Raw genomic sequence first — 23,194 nt, 5'->3', positions numbered from 1 at the left:
CAGACAGCCTCTCATCAGAAGGCGCCCACTAACTGTGTAACCACCTGGAAAAACTCGGAGGGAAGGGAAGCCACTGAATGATCCATTAGGATCCTCAAAGCACAACTGGAGAACATGGACCATTGGTTTTGTTGGGAAACTGAGGCACAGGCTAAAAAACCAGCTCACTCTAGGTTGCCCAGTTCTTCAATGGCAAAATCTGGATGAGGGGGATTGGGATTCGAAATCTGGGCTTCCCTCACAAGCCCAGGTCATCTGTTCCTTTGCCTGATGTGGCAGAAGGAGCAGCACTCTCTAGCTTATTTATTCTGGGCTCGGGCATGTGTTGCAGTTCAGTGAGTAGATTCATTTTTCTATTTAGACTCCCTTCGGCTAAAATTACAGAGAAGAGGTGTTCTCTGAGCCTATCAACAGATGGCAGAGAAGCTAGCCCAGGTGCAGGAGAACTGAGAAAGTCAAACTAAAATAAAACCCTTACTATAGACAACGACAATGGCAAGTCTAGGAATCTGTTCTGACTCCCTCCCCCGACCCAAAGCCTTGTTCGTTTCCTGCGGACAGACAGGCCCTCCTCAGCCTGCTGCCCTCTGCCCATCACCCGAGAGAACCACTAGCCTCTGGCAGTCGGTAGAGCTTCATGGTACGCTGCATGGTCATGTTTCTGCTCAGGTGGGAGAACTTCACTTCAATCAGCTTCCGTGGGTTTAGAGATCGATGCCAATATCTGTGGGGACACAAATGTCCTGTCCTCAGAGGATTCTGGCAAGTCCCATTCAGAGGGCAATGGCCTGGAGATCCCCAGATGGCCAGCAGGTGGCATGAGACACCACTTGAGCCAGAGGCTCTGCCCTGCTTGAGTTGCCAGAGTTCCTTCTGGATTCTCTTTCTCCCTATTTTTCTTTCTCAATTTCAAAAGCAAAGCCTGTTACAGCAGCTGTCTGGGAAGAGGGCTCCTCACTCCGGGAATCAGTCAACGGAAAAGACTTAACAGTTCTCTGAGTGTTCACCACCCTTCTCCTCCCTCCTCTACCGCATTTGCCTGGTGTTTTCCCTTTGAAGTTCTTGAGGCACAGACTGTGATTGTTTCAAACTACTTTCTGAGGCTGAAGTTGTCCGTGGGTCACACAAGGATCAGACATGCTCTTTGGCCCACACAATGTTCAAAACACAATTGAGCCATGTAAAACTTTCGGACATTTACCATAAAAATCCAGATTTGGGCTCCTCCTTAAAAACTAAAACAAAACCCCAAGAGACTGACCTCTTGTTTCCAAAGGGCAGGAATGAATGGGAGTGGAGAATGGCTAACCCCTTTGGATAGGGCACGCCCTTTCCAGTCTGCCTTCCCCATATCCTCCCCCTTCACTCCTCCCTGCTCCCTACCTGACTCCTGTAGGCACCCAGCACCCATGTCATCAGACATTAGAGAAGCAAGACGCTCCTGGCCATGCCCTGGGCTGCAAGGCAGAGCAGTGACACACAGTGACACAGCTCCTCCACTGGAACGGGCATGCCAGGACGTCTAGGGCCTTGCAGGAAGAGGTGATTACCTGCAGGTGCCGACAGGCTTTGGTAACACCACCCCGGCCGTGTAAACAGCTTGGAAAATGCCCTCCAAGTGAACCCGCCGGGTTATCTCGCGGATCAGAACGGGAGCAACCCTCTTGGAGCGCAGCTTCTTGTGGACACACAGGAAGTTGATCTCCACCATCTTCTTCTCTCTGAAGAGGGAGAAAAAAACCATGATGAGGTTTTTAATAGGGAAGGTAACCCCTTCCAGCACATGCAGCCACTCCTGGAGGGATGGGGCCTTCAGCAGACGTGTTCTGCCACCAGCTGCACTTGGCAGTCAGCACGTGGACTCCTCTCTCAACAGACTCTACTTCCAAAGGTAAGCGGGTCTCCACCACACTGCTTTATTTGAAGGCACTGCCAGCATCTCCCTGGCAAGCTGGGGGTGTCCCACCTTTAGCAGACAGGGAACCTCACAGAGTAAGTCAAAGGATATTCTAGGATTGCAAGAGCTTTGTCTCCAACGAGAACCCACAGCCTATGAGCCCAGAAGACTGTGGCAGATGGTTCTGACGTTTCCAGAGAGTAGACAGCAGAGCTTGAGGCCCTGACTATCTGGATGGGAGTCACAGTGGCTCCGGCCCATTTCTGAAGCTGCTCGCGTGCATCAACACGTGACAGGTGCAAGTGCAAACACTGAGCTCCTGTTCGGTGGTGCACTGGCCCTCGGGGTAGACCCCTTGCAGCGCAGGTCCCAGACAAGAAAACCATCAACAAATCAGAGCAAAACAGGAGGTTTTTACTATGAATTTCTATCCCCAGAGCCCCAGTTCCCTCCCTTCATGGGACCTTCCTCTTTGTTTTGTGGAAGGTCAGTGTACCTTTTTGCCTTCCCTTCCCTCTCAGACTGAGCAGAATGGTGGGGAGGTGGGGCTGCGGGTGGCGCTGGTACTTACGTGTCATAGATGTGGATGTTTGCTGGGATGGCGCTGATGAACCCTACCAGCTTACGACTTGAGACCACTCGAACCCCACAGTGCCACTGAGGGAGCCAGCCAGGAGGCCGGAGAGCCCTAGAAAAAACAGGGCTGCAGTTGCAGTGCTGCTCGCCAGCGGGAGGGCCGGCTGTTGTCATCCCGAGTTTGGTTCTAGCCTCAATGCTACCACCTCCCTGGAGGTTAACAGCTAAATTCTCTTTAAGGCCAATCCCTCCGGGACATAAATGGAATCGAGCCATGGCCCCTTCTTGCTGCTTAGCCCACTTGGCCTACTCACCTACCAATCTAAGGCTGTCATACTGAGGGCTTTATACTCGATCCAATTTCTTTGTGTTTACTCACTCTTATTATTTTTTTAAGGAGAGTGCAGCTCACAGTGGCCTACGCAGGGATTGAACTGGCAACCTTGGTGCTACCAGCAACATGCTCTAACCAACGGAGCTAAGCGGCCACCCTGTGCTCACTCACTCTTGACAGCTTAAGCCAGAGGACTGGCTTCCTTGGCTCCGAGTCCAGTGGGTCCCGCGGCTGGGAGCCACTTGCAGAGCCCCTGGAGCTCATTTCCATTTCCCCTCTGGGCTCCATCACTCACCCCGTCTCTGTTTGCCCATTCTTCCTTTCCCTCCTCCATCAGGCAGCCCCTTCTACATTTCAGCCTCATTCCTCTACCTTCCAAAATGGTAGAGGGCTCAGCTGGGTAAAACCATTTTCGTATAACCGAGAGCTCAGGAACTGGATAGAAAATGACCCTTGTTTTAAATCTTAGCTCTCATACCTCCTTCCCTTTTTACATAAAGTCACCAGGCAATACACGATCTTTTCTTCTGGGTACCATTTCCACAAAGTCTCCCTCACCCAGTCATGCGATCTGAAATAAGGTTTTGATTCTAAGCTCCACTGGAAGCAAGTCTCCTTCAGATGCAGGAACTCAGAAATTACACACTAACTTGACATTCAAAGGTTGGCTTGGCAAGGATGAAAACTCTGATGCCCTGTGGTGGTTCTGCTCTCAGCCTTGCCCCGGAACCATAAAAAAAGCCCTTACAACTCACCATAAAAGAAATTCTGGAGAATAATCAAATCGGAACATGTTATCATCATCTTCCACATAATTCTCATTCAGGAGGGTGTATAATTCTTTCAGCTGTAGAGAAATACGGAGCTGCCTTAGAGGTATTCTGCTAGCTGGGGGCCAACTCTAATACCCTGGGGCTCCAAGCTTTTCAGAGGACAAGGCAAACTACCAAAAACTATGTTTAATCTCACAAATCCTTTCCATCCCAGGCATGACAGGGACTCTTTGGGAATGAGCACCCTAGTTGTAATGGGAAACTGAGCCACCCAGGGGCAGAGTGGCAAACTTAAGTACATAAAGTGGCAGACAACCAAGAATGTCATCCAACTAACCAACCACTCCCTCCTTAACACAAAGGGATGAATGAATGAATGAACAAGAAAAATAAAAGCATGAAAAAAGGGTATCTATCTTGAGTAGCTACAGAGGCTACCTCTCAACCTGGCTAAGAAGCCAAGTGATATTTCTGTAGAGTCTTGGGCCGGCTCCAGAGGCAATAGATCGGGGGACGAGGAGTGGGGGGTTCTCTTCAGACTCGTTCGACTTAGCTCTCAAGAGAGTCCTTGAAGGCTTGAACAGAAGCTGTCTCTACACGACAGCAGGGCTCCAGTGGTGCCCCGTCCACGCTGAGCCTACTCACCACACCTCGATCCCCCAGGTCTAAGGCGTCCCAGGTGAAGCCCTGGGGCAGGCTGTAGGGCTCCTTGCGGATGTTGTCTTTGTCAGGCTCCACGGGACCGTGCGTGTTCACCACTTCTCCTGGAAGAAGAGCACAGCCATGAACCTCACCTTCTGCCTCCTGGGGGAGGGAAGCTCAGGTGAAAAACTGACCACAGCAAACTCCTTCTGTCCCCAGGAGCCCCCATCTGAAGAACACTGTGTGCCTGGCAAATGCAGACCGTCTTGTCTCTCCTGCTACCCTTGGCCCCTAACTGAGGGCCAATTCATGGCAAAACTTCAGAACAATCACTGGGATCCAAGGTGGTTGGTTTTTTTGAGAAACCTTTTACATCTCCCTCTGATTACTGAATGACAAACATTTATCTTGACTATTTGGCCTGCTGCCTCCTGGTTGGTGTAAAGAGAGCTGTCACAGCTCTGGCCCAGGTCCATTGACCTGGATGGATTCAGAAGGAGTTACAACAAGGCTGCTTTTGTGTCAACAGCAACAATGTACTGGGCCCATTCCTGAACCAGATGATGGCATCTAGGCGCCAGGCTGGGTCTTGGCCCTGCCAGCCATAGCTTTCGGCAATGTGAGCCAGTTAAATGCTACTGCCAACTCAGGCCCTCTGTGTTTAGAGCCCTGCGAGTACCTTTAGGCTGAATCACTGAGTCCACACAATGCTGCCGGGAAGTTAGGCTCTGACACCACCCCCACCCTGGACAGACACTCTTCCTCTGTGGAGTGTGTGAGGTGTGCTTGGGGGAACTCAGAAGGCACAGCCCCGATTCCCACCCACAGCCAAATCAGACTCATTTGATAAATGTGGGACAAATCAACCACTTCTTTCTGGCTGTTGGAGTTAGTTTCTACAATTCAGAGCTCATTCACACTTGGAAGAATGCAATGTTCAGCACATTTTGAAAAGTGAATCTTCAAAAGGGACCCACTCAGTACACTGCTTGCTCCTAGCATAGGACTCGGTACACACTAGGCACTCAATTCATGTCTTTACTGACTTTCAGACTCCTGGTCCAAATACATCATTCTAACGTACAACAGGCAGCTCTAAACCCTCCCAGTAACGGATCCGTGGAGCAGGTGTAGTAGAAATGGCTCCATCTGGTTATGAGCTGCAGACAACGCCATCAGGACTGGTCACCTACCTCTCTTTTACTCAACACATTTACTGACCACCAACCGTGCATCAGACATCACGCACTAGGGCACAGCCAGGACAAGATAAGGTCCCTGTCCCCACAAGACGCCCTGTCTTCCGGGGAAATATTCAAGAAATGAGACATTACCAACATGCCAAGGGTCACAAACTGGAAAGTGCAGGTGACAGTGGGGACACACAGCAGGGAAGCATCTGGCTCTCTCCTATTTACAATCTGACTCCCCAAGAGGTCTGCTTGGGAGAGAGGTGATATTTTTCTTCCCTAGTTTAGAAACTGGCCTTTGGATTTATTTATAAAGTAGCCCTTGTGAATTAATTTAATATAAGTCAATCTGCTTCCAATTCACTACCATGTAAACATGTTTGAGCCTATAAAGCTAAGGCCAGACCTGTAGAAAACACCAAGGATTTCTGCTCTCGTCTTGTCTAGGTGCCAGTTCATTTTCCTTGTCTTATACTGAATTTATACCTTTTCCAAAATACATTTAACTTCAGAATCTTCTAATTTTTTTTTCTAAATGATTTCCATGGACAAGATACCATGCGTCAGGCATTATGCACTAGGATATCACTAGGAAAAGACAAGGTCCCTGTCCCTACAAGCTGTCCTGTCTTCTGGGGAAATAAGTCAAGAAAAGAGACATTACCAATGTGCTAAAACACTACCAAGAAACTGGCGAGTGCAGGCAACAGGGACACACAGCACGGAAGCACCTGGCTACCTCCTATTTACAATCTGACTCTCCAAGAGGTTTGCTTGGGAGAGTGGTCTTTCCCACTGTACAATCGTGCACTGCTTAACAATACGGATATGTTCTGAGCAACGCATCATTAGATTTCATCGTTGTGCGAACACAGAATGCACTTACACAAACCTAGTGGTCTAGTCTACTCCACACCTAGGCTCTATGGCATAGCCTATGGCTTCCGGGCTACGAGCCTGTACGGCACGTTACTGCACAAAACAACACGAGATCAAGCCTAAGAGAAAAAGATGCAGGCAAGGGAAGTGGCAAACACGAGATGCACGAGGCTGCTGCCGGCGTCACACAGCATACTGTTTTACAACAAACTGTTTCTTGTTTTTTATAAATAGAAAGAACACACTCTAGAATCACGATAAGCAGTATAATAAACACATAAACCAGTAACATAGTTGTTTACTATCAATATCAAGTGTTATACACTGCCCATTATCGGATGGCTGGCAGTACAGGTCTGTTTATACCAACAGTAATGTCACTGGGTGATAGGAATTTTTTAGCTCCGTTATAGTCTCGTGGGCCACCACTGCATATGGTCCGTCGTTGATCGAAATGTTATTATGAGGCTCACGACTGTCTCACAATAATTTCAAGGCCAAATCTTTTCTTTTAGGTTGGTTACTAGGTCCTGTGTGCAACAGCATTTCCATTTACTTCTTCACCCCTTATTCATGGAATCTCAGAACGCACCAGTTCTGTGGCGAGAATGAAACGAACATAGGTGACTTTTAAAAAGTAAAATGATATAATCTGAAAAGGGAGATCAAAAGTTTATTTGGGAGCACACAGAACTGTTGTAAGTCTAAAACACTTACTGTTTAGGCCTTTCAATGGTGAAGTTAGGATGATTTTAAACTTCGAAAGAATTGTCTCTTTAGTGGAATACAATCTAATTATAACTCTCCCCAAAAAGGTGGGGAGTGCTGAAAACACAGTACACTTGATATGCTTGTGTTCTACAGTCATTAGCCCCATTTAAGTGGAAAAAAATTAAGGCAAGAGGCTAGAAATCACACTACCCTAAAGATACTTGAAGGAGAATGAGGGTGACACCTCAGCCACACAGACCAGCTGATGCATGTAATGTACTTGCTATGGGCTGACTCACGGAAACAAAGGAATCCTGCACTTGGACTTGACGGGCCACGGACCTGAACGGCAGGCTGGTCAGATGCTCAGAGCCTCTTCCAGAGCCCCACACCACACACTGCACAGAAGGCACGTCCAGAAAACAATAGTACTGAGCCTTGCTATACCTTCCTGAGAGCGTCAGGGCCCATGAGCAACTGTGTGGCTTTCTCATGAGCTTTCTGGAAACAAAACTGCAGCACTTTCTACACTTACAGGGAGAGAAAGTGAGGCAAACAACAAAGAGTAAGTGGACTGAAGAGCAACAGAAGAAGCCCATTACCTAATTCACCTCATCCCTAGGTCCCACTGTCAATGAAGAATGGAGCTAAGTTACCCATTTGCAAATCCCTAATGAAAAATAAAAAACCCCAAAACCCATCTGATGACTGGGCCAAGATGTCTGGCAGTCACCACTAAATGCCTGTGTGCATGTCATTCAGAGGCAGAGTGTGTGGCTCTCCGAGTTCTTCCTGCTTCCCATGGGCGACTGATCGCTGGGACCCGTTACTAGTAATGTCCTAGGAACAGCATTACTGTGACCCAAGCCTTGTTGGAGGACTTAGCCAGCGGGCCTGGGACCTGGGTGACCCAGGCAGTCCGAAAGACAAGGTGGGTGGGGTGGGACAGGGTTCTGGAAGAGTGCCTGCTTGCTGACTCATGACTTATAACCATCCGGGCGGTGCTTTGCTTTCCAACCCCTAGAAGGGCGCACCTCAGCTTACTTTTGGATTGTGGCGAAGCTCTCCAAGGACGGCTCTCGGGCAGAGCTGAAACTTCCAAAGTGGTCACAAATCCCCTGCAAGTTTTGATTCTGCAGGTCTGGAGTAGGGCCTGAGGTTCTGCCTTTCTACAAGCTCTTAAGCAATGCCCGTCCTGAGAACTATACTTCGAGCAGCAAGGCTCTGCACTGTATACTCCCCACTTCTGGAGTAGATGAATCCTCTCGGGCACAGCTGGCCCTCACCAGTCTCCCCACCCTTCTCCCTAAGAAACACAACTGTCAAGCCACACTGTTTCTGGAAGGGAGCAGTAACATCAACAACCTGAAGGTCCTTTATATTTGGTGTTGGAACACATTGTTTTTTTCAACACACTCTTTTCCAGTCACATAAAAAATAAGAGTTGGGCTATCAATGGGCTAAGAATCGTGATGCAACTGCTCCAGAAACTTTTCGTCACTGCCTGCCCTCTGAAGTTAGCCATCAAAGTTAGCTGTGGCTTAGTCTCAGCAGGCATCTCTAACTCTGCTATGTCCAGTCTCTTCTGGAATCTTTTTAGATGTTCTGCCTGTCCCACCCTTTTAGAGTTCATTGTAGCTTTTTTAAGGGGTACCAAACAAACCCGCATATGGTATTCTAGATGTTGAACCATCACTGTTAAGCAAAATGTTAAACTACTTTGCATTTAGTAAGCGTGCACTAGCAAGAGATAAGGGGAAGAGGCTGGCGACTTGGCCCATTCCAGAGTTAAACATTTGCCCACATAAACAAGACAAGTCTCTTTTCTATTAAAAATCTATGTGAGAAGATAGACCCATGGGCAGACATCCCCACTCATGCGCCAAAGCACTGTTTTTCTTTATAGATTTATATTGGACGATGAAAGACTAAAAGAACCATTATTTGTTCTCAGTGTGTGCTACTGTGCAATGATAAGGTCCCTGAACAATGGTCTTTCTATAATCCATTTGAAAGACTATCCTCTAAAAATAACCACCAAGGAACTCCAGGACTCTATCTACTGTCCTCCCTCACACATTCAATGCATCACCCTTAGCGTGGCGAGGGCACGTCCTCTGCCCCTGCCTTCGCCTGGGGAAGGAAGCACATCCATACCTAGTTTGGGGACAGGCTGCGTGTCCCAGAACTGGTAGCTTCGCTTGCTGGCCTCCTCCATTGTTTTTGCAGGTCCCTGACCCACTGAAAAGAGCTCAATGGCCTTCTGTATTTCCTGGATCCTCTCTGCTGGCAAAGAGTTCATCTGGACAAGACAAAGTGAGGGAGACAAAAGGCCCATTATGTTAATAAGCACTTCTGATTAATGACAGGTTCAAGAGTTAAAGGGGTACGATTAAAAGAAGTGGTGTGGATCCTGTCCTATCCCAAGACTCATATACTGTATGACAACTGGAGGAAGTTGTTGAAGATGAAAAATATGATGGGTGGGTGCTTCCTACAGGGTTCTTCCCTTCCTTGTGATATTTGATGGCAAAAGTAACACATGCTCGGTATAAAATTCCAAACAATGCAGAAACGTGTAATACACATAGAAAGTAAAACATGATTAACAATGTCATCCCTCAAATATAACCTTTGTCATCAACAGTTTTAATTTGAAAGATAGAGGAGAGGCAAATATAACTTCAGACTTTTTTGCATGCAAGTTTCAAACACACACAATTTTAAGAACTAAAATTGGATTGTACAGTGTTAGCCTACAAACTGCTCTTCTTTAAACACTATGTCTTCGAGACCTTCCCATGAGGCCACAGGGACCTCGCCCATTCTAACAAATGAGTCCAGGTGCATGGACCATATATTTAGCCAACCCCCTACCAATGGGCACTTTGGTGGTTTTGTCCTGCAGTGTTACAAACAATGCTACAATGAACTTTCTTGTACATCTATTTTTGTTCACTGGGATATGTATTTCTGCAAGTCCAAGAAAAGAGTCTTTCTGGGTCAAAGGAGATGCACATTTGAAATTATAATGTATACTGTCTACTTGCACTCTAAAAAGAGACTATTAATTAATACCCCAATGAACAGTGTACGAGAGCGTGTGCTTCTCCAGATTCTCATCATTTACCAAATCTTAATCTCTGCCAATCTAGGAGGAAAAAAACACTGCTTTCATTTTCACTTCTTTCATTGTTTCACCATCTTTTTGTAAAGTGATTGAACATTTATATTTTTTCTTTGTGAACTGCCTCATTTCATAACTTTAAATGGACTGATTCATGTATTATTACAAATATTTTCCCAGTTTATTGTTTATCTTTTGATTTTTACAGAGAAATTTAAATTTGTCCATTTTTCTTTATGGGTCTGACGTCACACTTATGATTATAAAAATACCCATACTTTCTTCTAATACTTTATTATATATATATTTTTTCATTTAGATTGTGAAAGAAAAGAAGAATATAAACCAATATGTTTATACTGCTTATTCTAGGATTGTAAGTGATTTTTAGTTTTCTTCCTCTTGCTATGTTTTTTTCCTAAATTCTCTACAATGAACTGCATCACTCTTATAAAGAGGAAAACAGAAGGGCTATGTAAATGGTGTTTTGTTAAAATATTCTAATTTCAAAGTAAACAATATTAATACAGGCGTGAGCTCAAACACCCCTAGAGTCACCAAATATCCAAACCCAGACAAAGAAACAAACAAAAATCCTTAAAGCCCAAGCATGAGCTTGGTCTAGAATTCCTGACTAAAAGACCTGGATAAGCCACCTCTCGTCTTTAAAATGAGGAGACCCCCACCTACCTTGCAGGGATGTTGAAGGTTTGGGGTTAATTTAAATGAAGTGCCCGGCAAGAACCTAGGCAACATGATGGCCAAAATGGTGGTGTTTTTTTTCATAGTGGGTTTGATGTTGAAAACAATAAAACATTACTCGGAGCCGTATCTCAGTAAGATATAAGATTCAAGTTGGAGCGTACCATCTGAGGCATAAAGCAAAGCGTGGGTGGACTGGCCTGAGACTGGATTGCTTCTGAGGCTTACAAATGTTTTGCGGGCAATTCTAAAAGAGGAATTATAGATGTGTTTTGAGCTTCCCCCAGGGCCTACTTTAAAGAGGACAGTACTTAATTGAAATAAAATGTTTCCCTTTTTTAAATGTCTTATTTACGCAACAACATAATCCTTATCCATACCTCTGGGCTTCAGGTCAGTGTGTCAGTCTTAGGTCGTAAGCTCTAGGCCAGTGGTTCTCAATTAGTGGGACTGAAACTGATTCTCGGACTCAGAGTTTGCATTAGAAAGACTGCAGCACTCAGAGAATGCTTGCAGTCCACAAGGGTCTGTGTTAAAAATAGGCCTGTCTTCCCACAGTGGTGGGTACCATGGGAAAGGCTGAGAACCACTGCTCTAGGCAGCAGGGGCTGGCACAACGTAACCACTCTCCCGCACTTTGCACAGCATCACATGCAGTCATATACCTGTGCATTCTGGGGGGACACCATGCTCGGGGGTCAATGTCTAACCAGCTGTGTCTTTTAAGGTATGACAGCAGATTCATCGCCTAGGTCTAGGGCAGCAGAGGACAGCAGAGGGATCCAGCTCCTCCATCTTGAAGTAATACCAGTGGAGATCGTCAATCGAAACTGTCCCTATACACTTACCCCAACACTCATTTGAAAAAGCGACTCCCGGTCGCAAGAAAACAGAGCCTTCTTGTTACCTTCACAGGCTGGTCCTGAGCTGAATCGGTCTCGCTGCCTTTCTCTTTCTTCTTTTTTTGTTTCTTTTTCTTCTTTTTGGCTCCAGTGTCATTGGCTGGACTCAAACCACTGTAAGACAAGTAAATACCGATGCAGGGTTTTTAAAAAATCATCTGTTTTGGGCTACACTGACAAAGAGCTTTCTGTGGGGACAGACCTTCCTTAATCGAGCCTGCTGGCTTCAGAAGCAGACTGGAGGATCCAGGTTCCCAGAAGGGGCATTTGGAGGACACCAGAAAAGACAGCTCTCCTCCCCGCTCCCACCTGCTCCCAGGGAGGGAGTGCTGTGCAAGGAATGTCCTATTTGTTTGAAAGGACCTTTTCTGTTCTTATTTTTATTTTATGTTTATTTTCTTTAGGTGGCCAGGCTGCTGGCACCAAAGGCAAATGATAACTGTTAACAGGGCATTCATACCACCAATACGTCCTTAGAGCCCTAACTTTAAAAAGATGACAGCCAAAAGTGGTCTCTGTGGCAACACTTCTTCACTCCCACTCCCACCCTCCCAATGCATTAGGTTTAATGAGTTTCCCCAGCTGGGTCTAAATCACAAGGCAGTATTGGAAAGGGAAGAAGGAACAAGGAAAAAGGCAGTTTAATGTTGCTGTGCTCTGTGTCCAAAATTGTTCATTACGAGCAATGCCTAAATCAGTCCCAGACAATCGAGGACAATTGTCAGCAGGCTCAGACTGGGTGATCACCACAGGCAAAACCCAGCACCAGGAATCTGAGAAAACAACAGTAAAGCACCCAGCCACTCCTGCCACAAAGAGATTACATGAAACGTGTGTGCATGTGAGTGTGAACATGGTAACAGGGACTTCCTCATGCCGCTTTCCTTCTGTGCGGCATACCCAATGCAGCAAAAAGTTTCCTAGTCACATTCCTGTAATCTTTTACCATCATTTTCTGTATTGTCGCTCAATATCTTTATTGAGATACAAATCATATATATTTTACTGTTTCTTTGACATTTTCCATTCGTTTGCTCCCAAATGTTTTCTCCCAATTCTTGTTAATTTTATGATACTAGTTTTGATTCTGGGTTCCCCTCATTTTATTGATGAATTTTAAGGTTCACCTGGTAGCCTGCTTTCCTAATTACTGATATCGTTGGTTTCTGCCATGTCTAAATCGATGCTGGCATTTTTAGTCTGGGAGTAATGCCTGATATCACTCTGCCATCCTCCCTGGAATTCTTCCATTAAAAAGTCAAAATTAGAAGTCCCATCTGAGAGTACAGTGAACCCTAACCTGCACGATGAGCTAAGCTCAGGGCATTGTTTTAGCTACATGTTCTAGATAACCAATTTTCAAAGAATTAACAGCGGAAAATACATTTTCCATGCCATTATGGTAAATACCATTTAAGCTTTATTTTATAATTCAGAAAACCTTCATGGTCTTAAAATGCCTTGGGGTTATTATGAATAAATTATCACTGTACAGCTAGTGGTGTGTACTGGGAGAAGGCGATCTGTAACCTTGTCGTGCCATTTCCTGTTGCAGAACGTCTTCAGACTCATCTCTTCTTTAGTCCTGGGAGCAGCACTCCCATCCAGACTTCAGGACCTTAGCACTTGGACTAAAGTTATCTCCAGCCTTTACTGGATCTCCCTGACTTCACAATCTTTCTGCATCATCTTATACTCTCTACCGCTGTGGGACTCACCTCTGTGAAAATGGCTTTGCATGTGTGCCTCCCATACTTGAAAGCCTAGTGACAGCAGCTTCTTAGCCTGGAAGGTCTCAAGCCCAATGTTTCCCTTGGCCCATGACACTCAGTTCCTACCTAGCTCATACATCCTCACCTGCCCCTGCTCTGGAATAACTGTGCGTGCAACCCACCTGTGCAGGCCTCTCTTCAGGCCACTGACGCAGAGACTGTGAAGTCAGGGAGATCCAGGAAAGGCTGGAGGTTACTTCAGTCCAAATGTAAGGTCATGAAGTCCCAATGCAAGTGCACCCCCGACGTATTAGATTGGTGCAAAAGTAATTGCGGTTTAAAAGGTTAAAAAAAAAAAAAAAAAAAAAAACTGCAAAAACCGCAATTACTTTTGCACCAACCTAACAGTATATTAATGAGACACAGAAGGCGTAAGGTGGAAGGATGACCAGTGACATTCAGAGGGGCGATAAACTCCTTCAAGCCTGATGCACAGCAAAACCCCCAAGGCCAAGGCAGAAAACCAGGAACCATAAAGTCACTTATGGCCTGAAGATTATCTTTTTCTCTGAATAACTCGATTTTGTTATCACACACAAGTCCATCTGCAGCCTATGACCACTCTATGTGGTTTTCTTATTCCAGGGGGAGTCTCACTCCTCTGGAATACATGCAGCATTATAAGGGTTAAAAACTGGTTGATGTTAGGAGACAAATCAGCATCCCATTGTCGATACACTTTATAAATCCTTATTCATTTCAGCGTATGGAATGAATTCTCTGGTCCCTCTATATGAATTACCGTAAGAATTGGTTTTCCGTGTGCTTTGACCCTGAAGGTCAAGAACTGTAACTGGCAACTGCCACTCCAGGGCCTCACCGTTCTCACTGACATCAGGGGGCCCAAGAGAATGGGGCATCTCCTACCTTCGTTCCCACCCCAGACAGGACAGCCTCCAGGAGTCTACAGAGTAAAACACTGGAAGAAAGCTTTCCATCGTCTCCAGGTGACTTCTCAATACAACGCTGTGAGCACACTGTCACTCCAAACACGTCATCACTAGGTTTCAGATTCCATGCTGTCCGTGTACAATGTGCATATACTGCAGCCAGACCCTGTGGCTTAGGAGCGAGTCTAAAGGTGTTTCCGAGTATCAACAGATCATGCCTGAAACAGATTAAATGAACCAATCCGCTTCCTTTATAATTGAGACAGTTTAAGTGAGTCTTCCTAGCAATGGGAAGTTGGGACCCCACGGAGCTGGCGTTTCATTTCCACATCAGCCAGGCCTGGGGTGCAGGTTGTCTGGAGAGAGCATCTCCTGGGGAAGGTACTGTCCTCAGTTGAGGATAAATCCTGGGCAGAGACTAAGCTATGAGTGAACAACAGGCAACACTCCCAGCATGGGGGGCGAGGTAGCCCTTGGTTCCTGCACGAGTGTATCCACCACCATTTTTGTCACTTACACATGTATACACCAAAAACACTGTTTACTTTTGCTTTATTTTAACTTTATACAAAACCATGTGTTTTCACATTAACTATGTGAAATATTCTGGTACTTTACTCTCATGAACTATTACATTTCTAAGGTTCTTCTATATCGGTTAAACGCAATTTTAGTTAATTATATTTTCTTTGCTGTATGGTATTAAATCATGTCAACATACAATAAAAAAGAATTGTTTTTCATTATTTTATGGAAAAAAGAAATCAAAATGGTCAAGGTAAAGAATTGCTACATATTAACCAACTGGTTACTTACTAAATACAATTCCACACAAGAAAGAAGAAATGACTGCCTCCAACTTTAGATGTCTTTACAAGTGTGCAAAATCACTAAAAGCTACCTTCCTGCCGTTGCTCTTGCTAACTCAGTGGAGACACTTCTGTGCAGCCACCTCCTCAAGGACCCCATTTTTGTGGAAGGACCTGGGGCTGAACGTTTGTCCCATTTTATGCATTATTAATACAAGTGCCTAGCAAACTCCAAGACTCAAACTAAAACCACAGAGCTAATTTCCTTTTCCTTGTATTGGCTTGAATTTGCACAAGCAGCTACAAAGCAACAACCCTGTTTCAACTTGTACATCAAGCATAGAGACAGCTGAAGAACAAAGGGGAGGTTTTTTTAAAAAAAGAGTAATTTTTACTGAGCTGGCAGGTATTGCGCCACATCCAAGAGAACACATTATGAGTTCAGCACGGTCTTCTAGTCCACACCTCAAATAGGAAGACAACTGACTCAGAGAAAAGACTTCCCAGGAGCTCACTAGGGTTAGCTTTCAAGGTAACTATGATTATTCTTAAGAAACCCAAGTTCAGAGGCCTTGAGAGTATATCTTCAAGAAGCATCCTAGGAAGCTAATACCATTTCACAGCACAACGGCCTGTTTGGATCTGGGGAGAACCAAACCAGAGGACCCCACAGAAGCCAGCTGCTATCCTTCTCTAAAACTCTGGCATCGTTTTTAAAGGGACCTGAAGTCCCAGGACATGTTGGGATTCTACAAATTGACACAAAAATCCCGCAGAGTTTCTATGCCTGCCAGTCAGCTTAACATACTCCAGAGACTGGCCAGAACGTTGCAATACAGCAAATCAAAGTCCAAAAAGAATGAGCGAGAATTAGTGAAATCTGCTTTCTTTTTTGGGAGGGGAGAATGGTGTGTGCCTGAAATTCAAAGGGAGCTCACAAAAAATATGAAATTTATATTCTAAAGTAAAGCTGATCAACTCAAGTCATTAATGAACAACAACCTAATGAACATGGGGTGAATTAGCAAATGACAGACCCAGAAACAGGAAAGAAAAGCAATCAAGCAATGTCATTTTTTAATGAAGGCCAAAATATTCTAATCTCAAATATATAAGAAATCCAATGGATGCTCTGGTAGAAAGCCAGGGCTGGGGGAGGAGATGGAAAATGAACCTCAGTACTTATTACTGGAGACAGAATGCAGTGCCAGGGTGTGAGTGGGTGGGAGGAAAGGGCAAGCTGACAGATGAGCGACAGGAGCACCGAACTGCCAGCCAACATGAGCAGTGAGTGTCTGTAACATGGGCCTCCCCTCAATCCCACTGGATGACAAAATCCACTCAACAGTGTGTGGCTGAGGAACAGTGAGTGGTTACTGTGGAAGCTAAACCACAAGAACTGGAAGGGATCTCAAGGCCATCTGCGATAACCTGCTGTTCGCGGAAGAGAAAACCAAGGCCCACAGATGTGAGGCAAACTGGTCCACAGCTAACCAATTAGCACCCAAGGACGAGCCCCCAATCTCTAAAGACTTGGCGTATTCCTCCCCCAACATTACAGTCTATCCCCTGGGAGAATTTACCTGAGCATCTCCAAAGCCAAAAGAACACTGTTCCATCACACTGGGCCCTAAAACACATGTCTGTGTGTTAGAGGAGCAGGTATTAAAGGCACTGAGGAAAGTGAGCCATGTTTTATCCAAAAAGCCTCCCTCCTCTGCCTACTCTAGCTCTCCTCGATGTCTGTCTAAGATTATTGATGAACCAGGGCACTGTAATGGTGGCACTAAATCTTCCATTTTGAGATCTGGATCTCTGGTATAATTCGAATTAGTAAGTGTAATTTAGCTTGGGACTTTTTGAAAGCTTTCTATGGTTTTGCTTGCTGTACATTTACTAGGCAGACCAGCTTCAATGTTTCAGTTTACTTCGGCCCAGTGCTGGCCCAGTGACTTGGGAGAGAGAGGTTTTGCGTCTGTATGGGATCCACTCCTGCCTCCAACTTACATCTACAGACCGTGTTTCCCCGAAAATAAGACCTAGCTGGACAATCAGCTCGAATGTGTCTTTTGGAGCAAACATTAATATAAGACCCAGGCTTATTTTACTTTACTGTAAGACCGGGTATAACATAATACCGGGTCTTATGTGTACATATTGCTTCCTGGCTTCCCAATGAGAGTTAAAAATTTCCTAAGTGTAGCGACCACATCTTTGACAGCTATTTCCCACAGCACCTCTCATTGTGCTGAGCACACAGTTAAGAGTTCAATAAATATGTGCTTGACTGATGCTTTCCAAGCATAACAGAAGTAAAACTCTGAAAAGCTGGAGCCCAAAAGAGGGTCAGAAAACCTTCAGTGATGTTGCCACAGGACAGCTGTGTTAATATTCTATGAAAGCAGTGGACATGCTGTGCTCTTTAGAGCCATTGGTTAAGATTTTAAATGATCAACTTTATTTGTTGTCTTCTCCCTCCTTAGGACTTGTCCTATTCCTATCAGAGTTAAAACAAAAAAGCTCCACTGTAACTACTTCAAATGATTCCAATGCCTAATACAGACTATAGGTTTAGATTTGATTATGAGATCAACAGAAGAAAAAAAAAAAAGAGTTCAGAAAATGAAATTCACAATTTTCGGTCTCTTGTTTTCTACCCCCCAAAACTAGAACTTAAATCTTTGGGCTAAAATTCAAAATTTCCTGAGAGACTTAGTAAATAAATCTGAGCCTCTAAGATCCTTTGGATTCCATTTTTAGACATCAGGAAATCCCTGTGCAGATCAATTTACTCATGAGGTATGATACCTTCACCAGCAATCCTATTAGTAGAGAGGTGAACAAAGTAGCACTGATAAGCGTGCCCAGGGATGAATTACTAGCAGCTGCCTAAGCCCTGTAACCACTGGGACTGCAGGAACACTTAATGCAGTACCCCACACTCTGCAAATGTCCACCAATCAGTTATTTATATAAAAAACTGTTTGTGAATCCCAAAGAACAGGAAAAATAAAAACACTTTAGTACGGCTAAGGCACCCTAGGAGGCCTATGAAAAGAACAGTCGGTTGTGGGAAGGGATTACAAAACATTGCTTTTACTGTCATCCTCTGCCACCCCCCCCCGTGATAGCCAGTTTTAAGAGTGAACAAGCCAATTCCTGTCATGGAGGAAAACTCTTTATTTAGGGGTCACAAAAGCTCTGACATACTTAATAGTTTAAAATGGGAATGAGACTGAAATGTAAATTCCACAGCCTCTGGGTTACTTTGGCGAGCTGGACTGTAACCTGGCAACTCCACGGTCAAATCAAATGCTGTTCAGAGACCATTTTCAGTAATTTTCTGAGCAATGACTCAATGCTGGCAGCAATTGCACACACTAGAATGACCTCCAAAAAAGATATTGGTCTATCAAGGAGAGTTTAAAGGGGCCGGTCACGTCTATCACCAACTGGCTTCCTAGTTAAGGAAAGTCCATGGGTTACAGAATGGATCCAAAGACTGGACTCACACTCCCAGAATCAGGATGTAGAAGTCAATGCAGTAGGGGAAAGAAATCCAGTAAAATCAGAATGGGTCCTTCAGGGTGTCAAAGGGAGAGGAGGAGATGCAAATCCCAAGTCTCACTACAAAAGCTAAATCAGTTACAAGAGAAGTCTAGCAGAGATAATCCATGTGAACAGCTTAGCACAGTGGCCGGCACACAGTAACAATAGCAAGAGACAGCATTTATCGAACACTTAACAACAGTGTTCTCAAGGTCAGCAGCAGTACGAAAATTTAGGAAGCAAGGACTGACCGTGTCAGAGAACTTTAGTTTCATTTTTTTGGGTGCTCTCAATAGAAAATACCATGTCTTGTGTGCCTTTAAATGCAACAATCACAAAAGCATCTTCCTTGAGGAATTGGAAGAGAGGCTTGCAGGGCTGAGATTTCAAATAAAAGGTTAAAGAGGAAGAGCTAAAGAGGCATCCTCCTAAAGTTACTGAATCTATGCTACCCAAAACTATGGACTCCATCGGGAAAGGGTTAACTGCAGACTTAGTAAAGCTGAGAAATTTTAGAGTGAGCACATTAGTTAAACAATGTGAAAAATCAGCAAAACTGGTTTGCCACGAGCAGCAGTCTCCCTGAAATAGGCTCTCATTTACTTTTCATTTCTTCGGCTTTCCAGTCTCTTCTCTTTGAAGCAGCTCTTGATTAGTTTCTTTTTAATTGCCACTTAATTGGGAAATAAAATTAGAACACTTATTTGATACCAGTGATGGGGTTTCTCTTTTCATTTCTGCTTTGATCTAGTTTTGAAAAACCAAACGCCGAAGGGAGAACTTCAGAAAAGGAAACTGGAAAGATTTCTTCTTTCCAACAGATAGACATAGCTATAAGCCATCAAATAAATATGCAAAGAACCCCTTGGAGAATCTGATGAATAAAACAAAAGCAAGTGAGGATAGCTTATGGAATTCCTTTCCTTTCACTTAAGTTTCTTCATAAGGGAGAATATCTCACAACGAGGAAGTGAGGAATACTTGTAAGAACCCATTTTAATCTGTCCGTATGGAGTAAAAGAACAGGATGGAAAAGAGACCTCCCTTATCAAAGGGTTCTTGACAATGGCTTACCAGCATCTCAACGGTATCAATGACATCGCAGAGTAAATTCCAAAAGAATCCTAGGAACAAAACAGTCTAAAGGTTCTTTCTTGTTCCAGAACACCCAGGTAAACTTTCCTTGTTTGGTACCCCAAAATTAAAATCTGGCAGCTCATAAAGTTTATTCTTTATAACTCTCGGAAAGCCTTTCACTAAAAACAAGCCAATTAAAGCACAGAGATGAAATCATAACTGCAGGGGGATGCGACACAAAGATGATAGTCTGACTCTCTTCTCAGTTGCTCAGGGGAACTTATGTCAGGCAAGTAATGGGGGAAAAAAATACTGCCTTCCTCTCCCCTGTTGAATGGATGTTTTAAAACAATAGCTGATAAAAAAACTGTAGACAGATACATATATATATATATATATACACACACACAATCATACTATATATGTATGTATGTGCACACATATGGGTTTATATGTACATATGAAATTTATACTCACCAAATGTTTAATTATGGAAGAAACACATGACTAGAAAAGTCAAGAACTAAACTTATACACAAAGGAACATAAGAAACTAACACAACTGCACTTCCTATGATTCCAGTGCACGAACGTAGCTCCTTTCATTAGCGTAAAGCACTGTGAGGTGCATCCTGAAAGAAAAGCCTAAGAGAATAAGAGTTAGTTTGAATTATCATAATCTAATTGCAAATATTATACTTTAGAATCAATAACATTGAAAGAAACTATTCCCCTTCAATTCTTATATCACTTTTGAAAACATTTTAAATACAGAGGGTGCCAAAAAAATGTACACACATATTAAGAAAGGAAAAAACTGTATTAATATATACTGAAATTAAAGATGAATACAAGTCACGTTTGACTTCTGCAATTACAAGAGGTGCTCAAAGTGGTTACCATCAGCTTCCAGGCACTTCTGATTACCGCAAACTACTGCTTGAGCAACGTTGACCAAAGTGTTAACATCTCTTAAAATGTGTACACTCGTACATTTTTTTGGCACCCCCAGTATTATAAGACAAGAAAATTTCCAAGAAGCCAAAAAACAGTGGAAAACTTTCACAGTAAATTGGAGAATCCTTGATTTCTGCAGGTATTTCATAAAAAGTGTAGCAAGGCCTACAATGACACTTATTTGGGGAAAGAAAGCGTATATATAAGGAAAATTTTCCCCTCAGTGAGGAAAAATGAAACTCCACCAACACTGGGCTAAGGACTTTAACATTTGCCATTCATTCATCCAGCAAATATTCATTAACACTAAGTGCCAGGTATCTCAAAGACATGAACCCTGTTCTAAGACACCTTACAGTCAGGTGAGGCAGGGGCTGGACACGTTATTTAGTTACTGTCAAGATAAAAGCTACAAAAAATACAGTATGTGTAAGGGCAGGGAGGCAAGCTGGGGGAAGGAGGACAGAGACTTGAAGAAAGAATAGGAGGAAGGGGGGAGACCGAATTCCAGATGTTATCTCATTTAATTCCCACAACTGGAGGTTAAGTTTACTATTAAGCATCAGCACCAGGATTTGAAACCAGAATTGAATGACTGTAGAGTCTATGTTTTTCCCACCGTGCCATACAGCTTCTTCCCCAAACCGTTTCCTCTGATACTTAATGGAAAAATGTTGACTCTCCCTCAGAATACAAATGCCAGAACTAGGCTCTGTCCTCCAGGCTGGGTCCTCTGCTTTTCACCTGCCACCTCCTAAGTCATTTACTATAAAGACCTCTAGATTTGGGATGCTAATTAACTTAATTTGTTCACCCAGACCATAACGATACACAAAAACAACAACCGGGGGGAAAAAAAGAAAAAGAAAAAAAACCTTCAAAGTTTTTGTTAGGTTACCACTTTGCTGTACTATAAATAAAACACAGAACTTTCTGCCAAGGAGTTTTGCAAAATAATTCATAGATTATAAGGAACAAAATTCATTAAAGAGCTATAGACACTGTTCAGGGCAACAGTTTGGCAGAGAAAAATAAAAGCAGCTACACAAAGAGCAAAGAAGCTGTACTTTCACTTCTGAAATGACTTCTAATTCAACAACTCTCATCTGTGACTGGGTTCTCTACTCAGGGCTGCACTTTCCCTTCTTCCTGTTCCTATTTTCTCTTTCTCAGCTCTTCCTTTCTTAGGAAACTCAAACTTCGAAACAAAGCTTTTATTACATTAGATCTGTTGTGAGTAATAGCGAAAGAATAGTCTTATAAAAACCCAATTTGACAAGCTTCCTCTTCCTCTACATTCTTCTCATTTTTAATGCTGACTGAAGAACATAAAAGCTAGATCTTTTAACCTAAGGAGTCACCACAGGCAAATTATAAGTCATTTAAATAATCCTATATTCTCCCATCTCTGCAAGGTAGCAGAATTTTTTTTAAAAGTTTATCCAAAGACCTCTACCTCCTACCTTTACCGCCAGGCGTACCATCAATACCGCAAATGACAAGATGGCTGTGAAAATCAGACAGATCACAGACACAGCAAGTTATACACCCAAAAGACTCTCATGGCTTTCCGTTTAAAAACATATTTGTAAATATATAGATAGGGAGAGTGAGTGTCAGCACCAGCCACTGTAACAATGAAGAAAGAGGAATGACAGGGTGTGGCTCACAAGAGTGAAAACTGATGTGGAAATAGAACTGATGCATTTCTCCTGCCCAAGGAACAGATAGTTGCTAGCGGAAAAATACCCTAAAGTACACTGTACAAGAAAGACCATTACTCAATTTCTTGCAGCGTGAGGCTACTTCGCAAAGTTCACAAAGATGCTGGAAGAATTATATACTGTTTAGGAAACTTATGGATCACGTGGAGCAACGGACACCTTAGATCAAAACATTATACACTAATTACGTAGGGTTTATAAGGTAAGTTTGTCTTTTGAGATTCTCTGGTAGTGACATTTTACAACATAATTATGGTCTGTATAGCCTGGTGAATTTCCTCATTGAACGTGAACGGCAGCGAAATGTTTTATTATTCGTTTATTGCTGGTCACGTTGTTCACACAATACCTCTATAAGTAACGTTCCCTTTGAACTGTAGTGTTATATTGACCCGTGTTGTGCCATCGAAAACTATCGTCCAACAGGCTCTTTTCCCCGGACGCGCCGTAAGCATGTGAGTGGAGCATTACACAGAACTTTTATGTAATAAAAGTATTCAATGTCTCCGACCCTTAATATATGAGCACCCACCCTGGTAAATGACAAAGACAGCAACCAATCGCCAGGCATGATCCCAACGTCTCAGCCAATAAGAATATGGGGGTGGGGTTACACGAAGCTCCCGGTGACTTCCCCGCACCCCAGAGACCCAGGTTGTGGGGGACTGGATGGGAATTGGACT

At 43.9% G+C, this 23,194-nt stretch overlaps 1 protein-coding gene across 1 annotated transcript in view; it reads right to left on the bottom strand.

The window, feature by feature from the left end:
- NMT1 (N-myristoyltransferase 1) overlaps positions 1-23,194 on the bottom strand; it is a 29,529-nt gene that overhangs the window by 5,192 nt on the left and 1,143 nt on the right. Inside the window, exons 2-8 of the mRNA XM_081029980.1 lie at positions 11,739-11,847; positions 9,160-9,304; positions 4,226-4,344; positions 3,563-3,654; positions 2,469-2,585; positions 1,551-1,721; positions 616-724 (exon numbers count right to left, since the gene is read on the bottom strand). Coding sequence (XP_080886106.1) covers positions 616-724; positions 1,551-1,721; positions 2,469-2,585; positions 3,563-3,654; positions 4,226-4,344; positions 9,160-9,304; positions 11,739-11,847 — 862 coding nt within the window. The remainder of the gene's footprint in view (positions 1-615; positions 725-1,550; positions 1,722-2,468; positions 2,586-3,562; positions 3,655-4,225; positions 4,345-9,159; positions 9,305-11,738; positions 11,848-23,194) is intronic.

Source organism: Rhinolophus hipposideros (genome assembly GCF_964194185.1).
Source record: "Rhinolophus hipposideros genome assembly, chromosome: 20".
NCBI classification, from domain to species: Eukaryota; Metazoa; Chordata; class Mammalia; order Chiroptera; family Rhinolophidae; genus Rhinolophus; species Rhinolophus hipposideros.
This window is presented reverse-complemented; position numbering and strand designations above follow the sequence as displayed.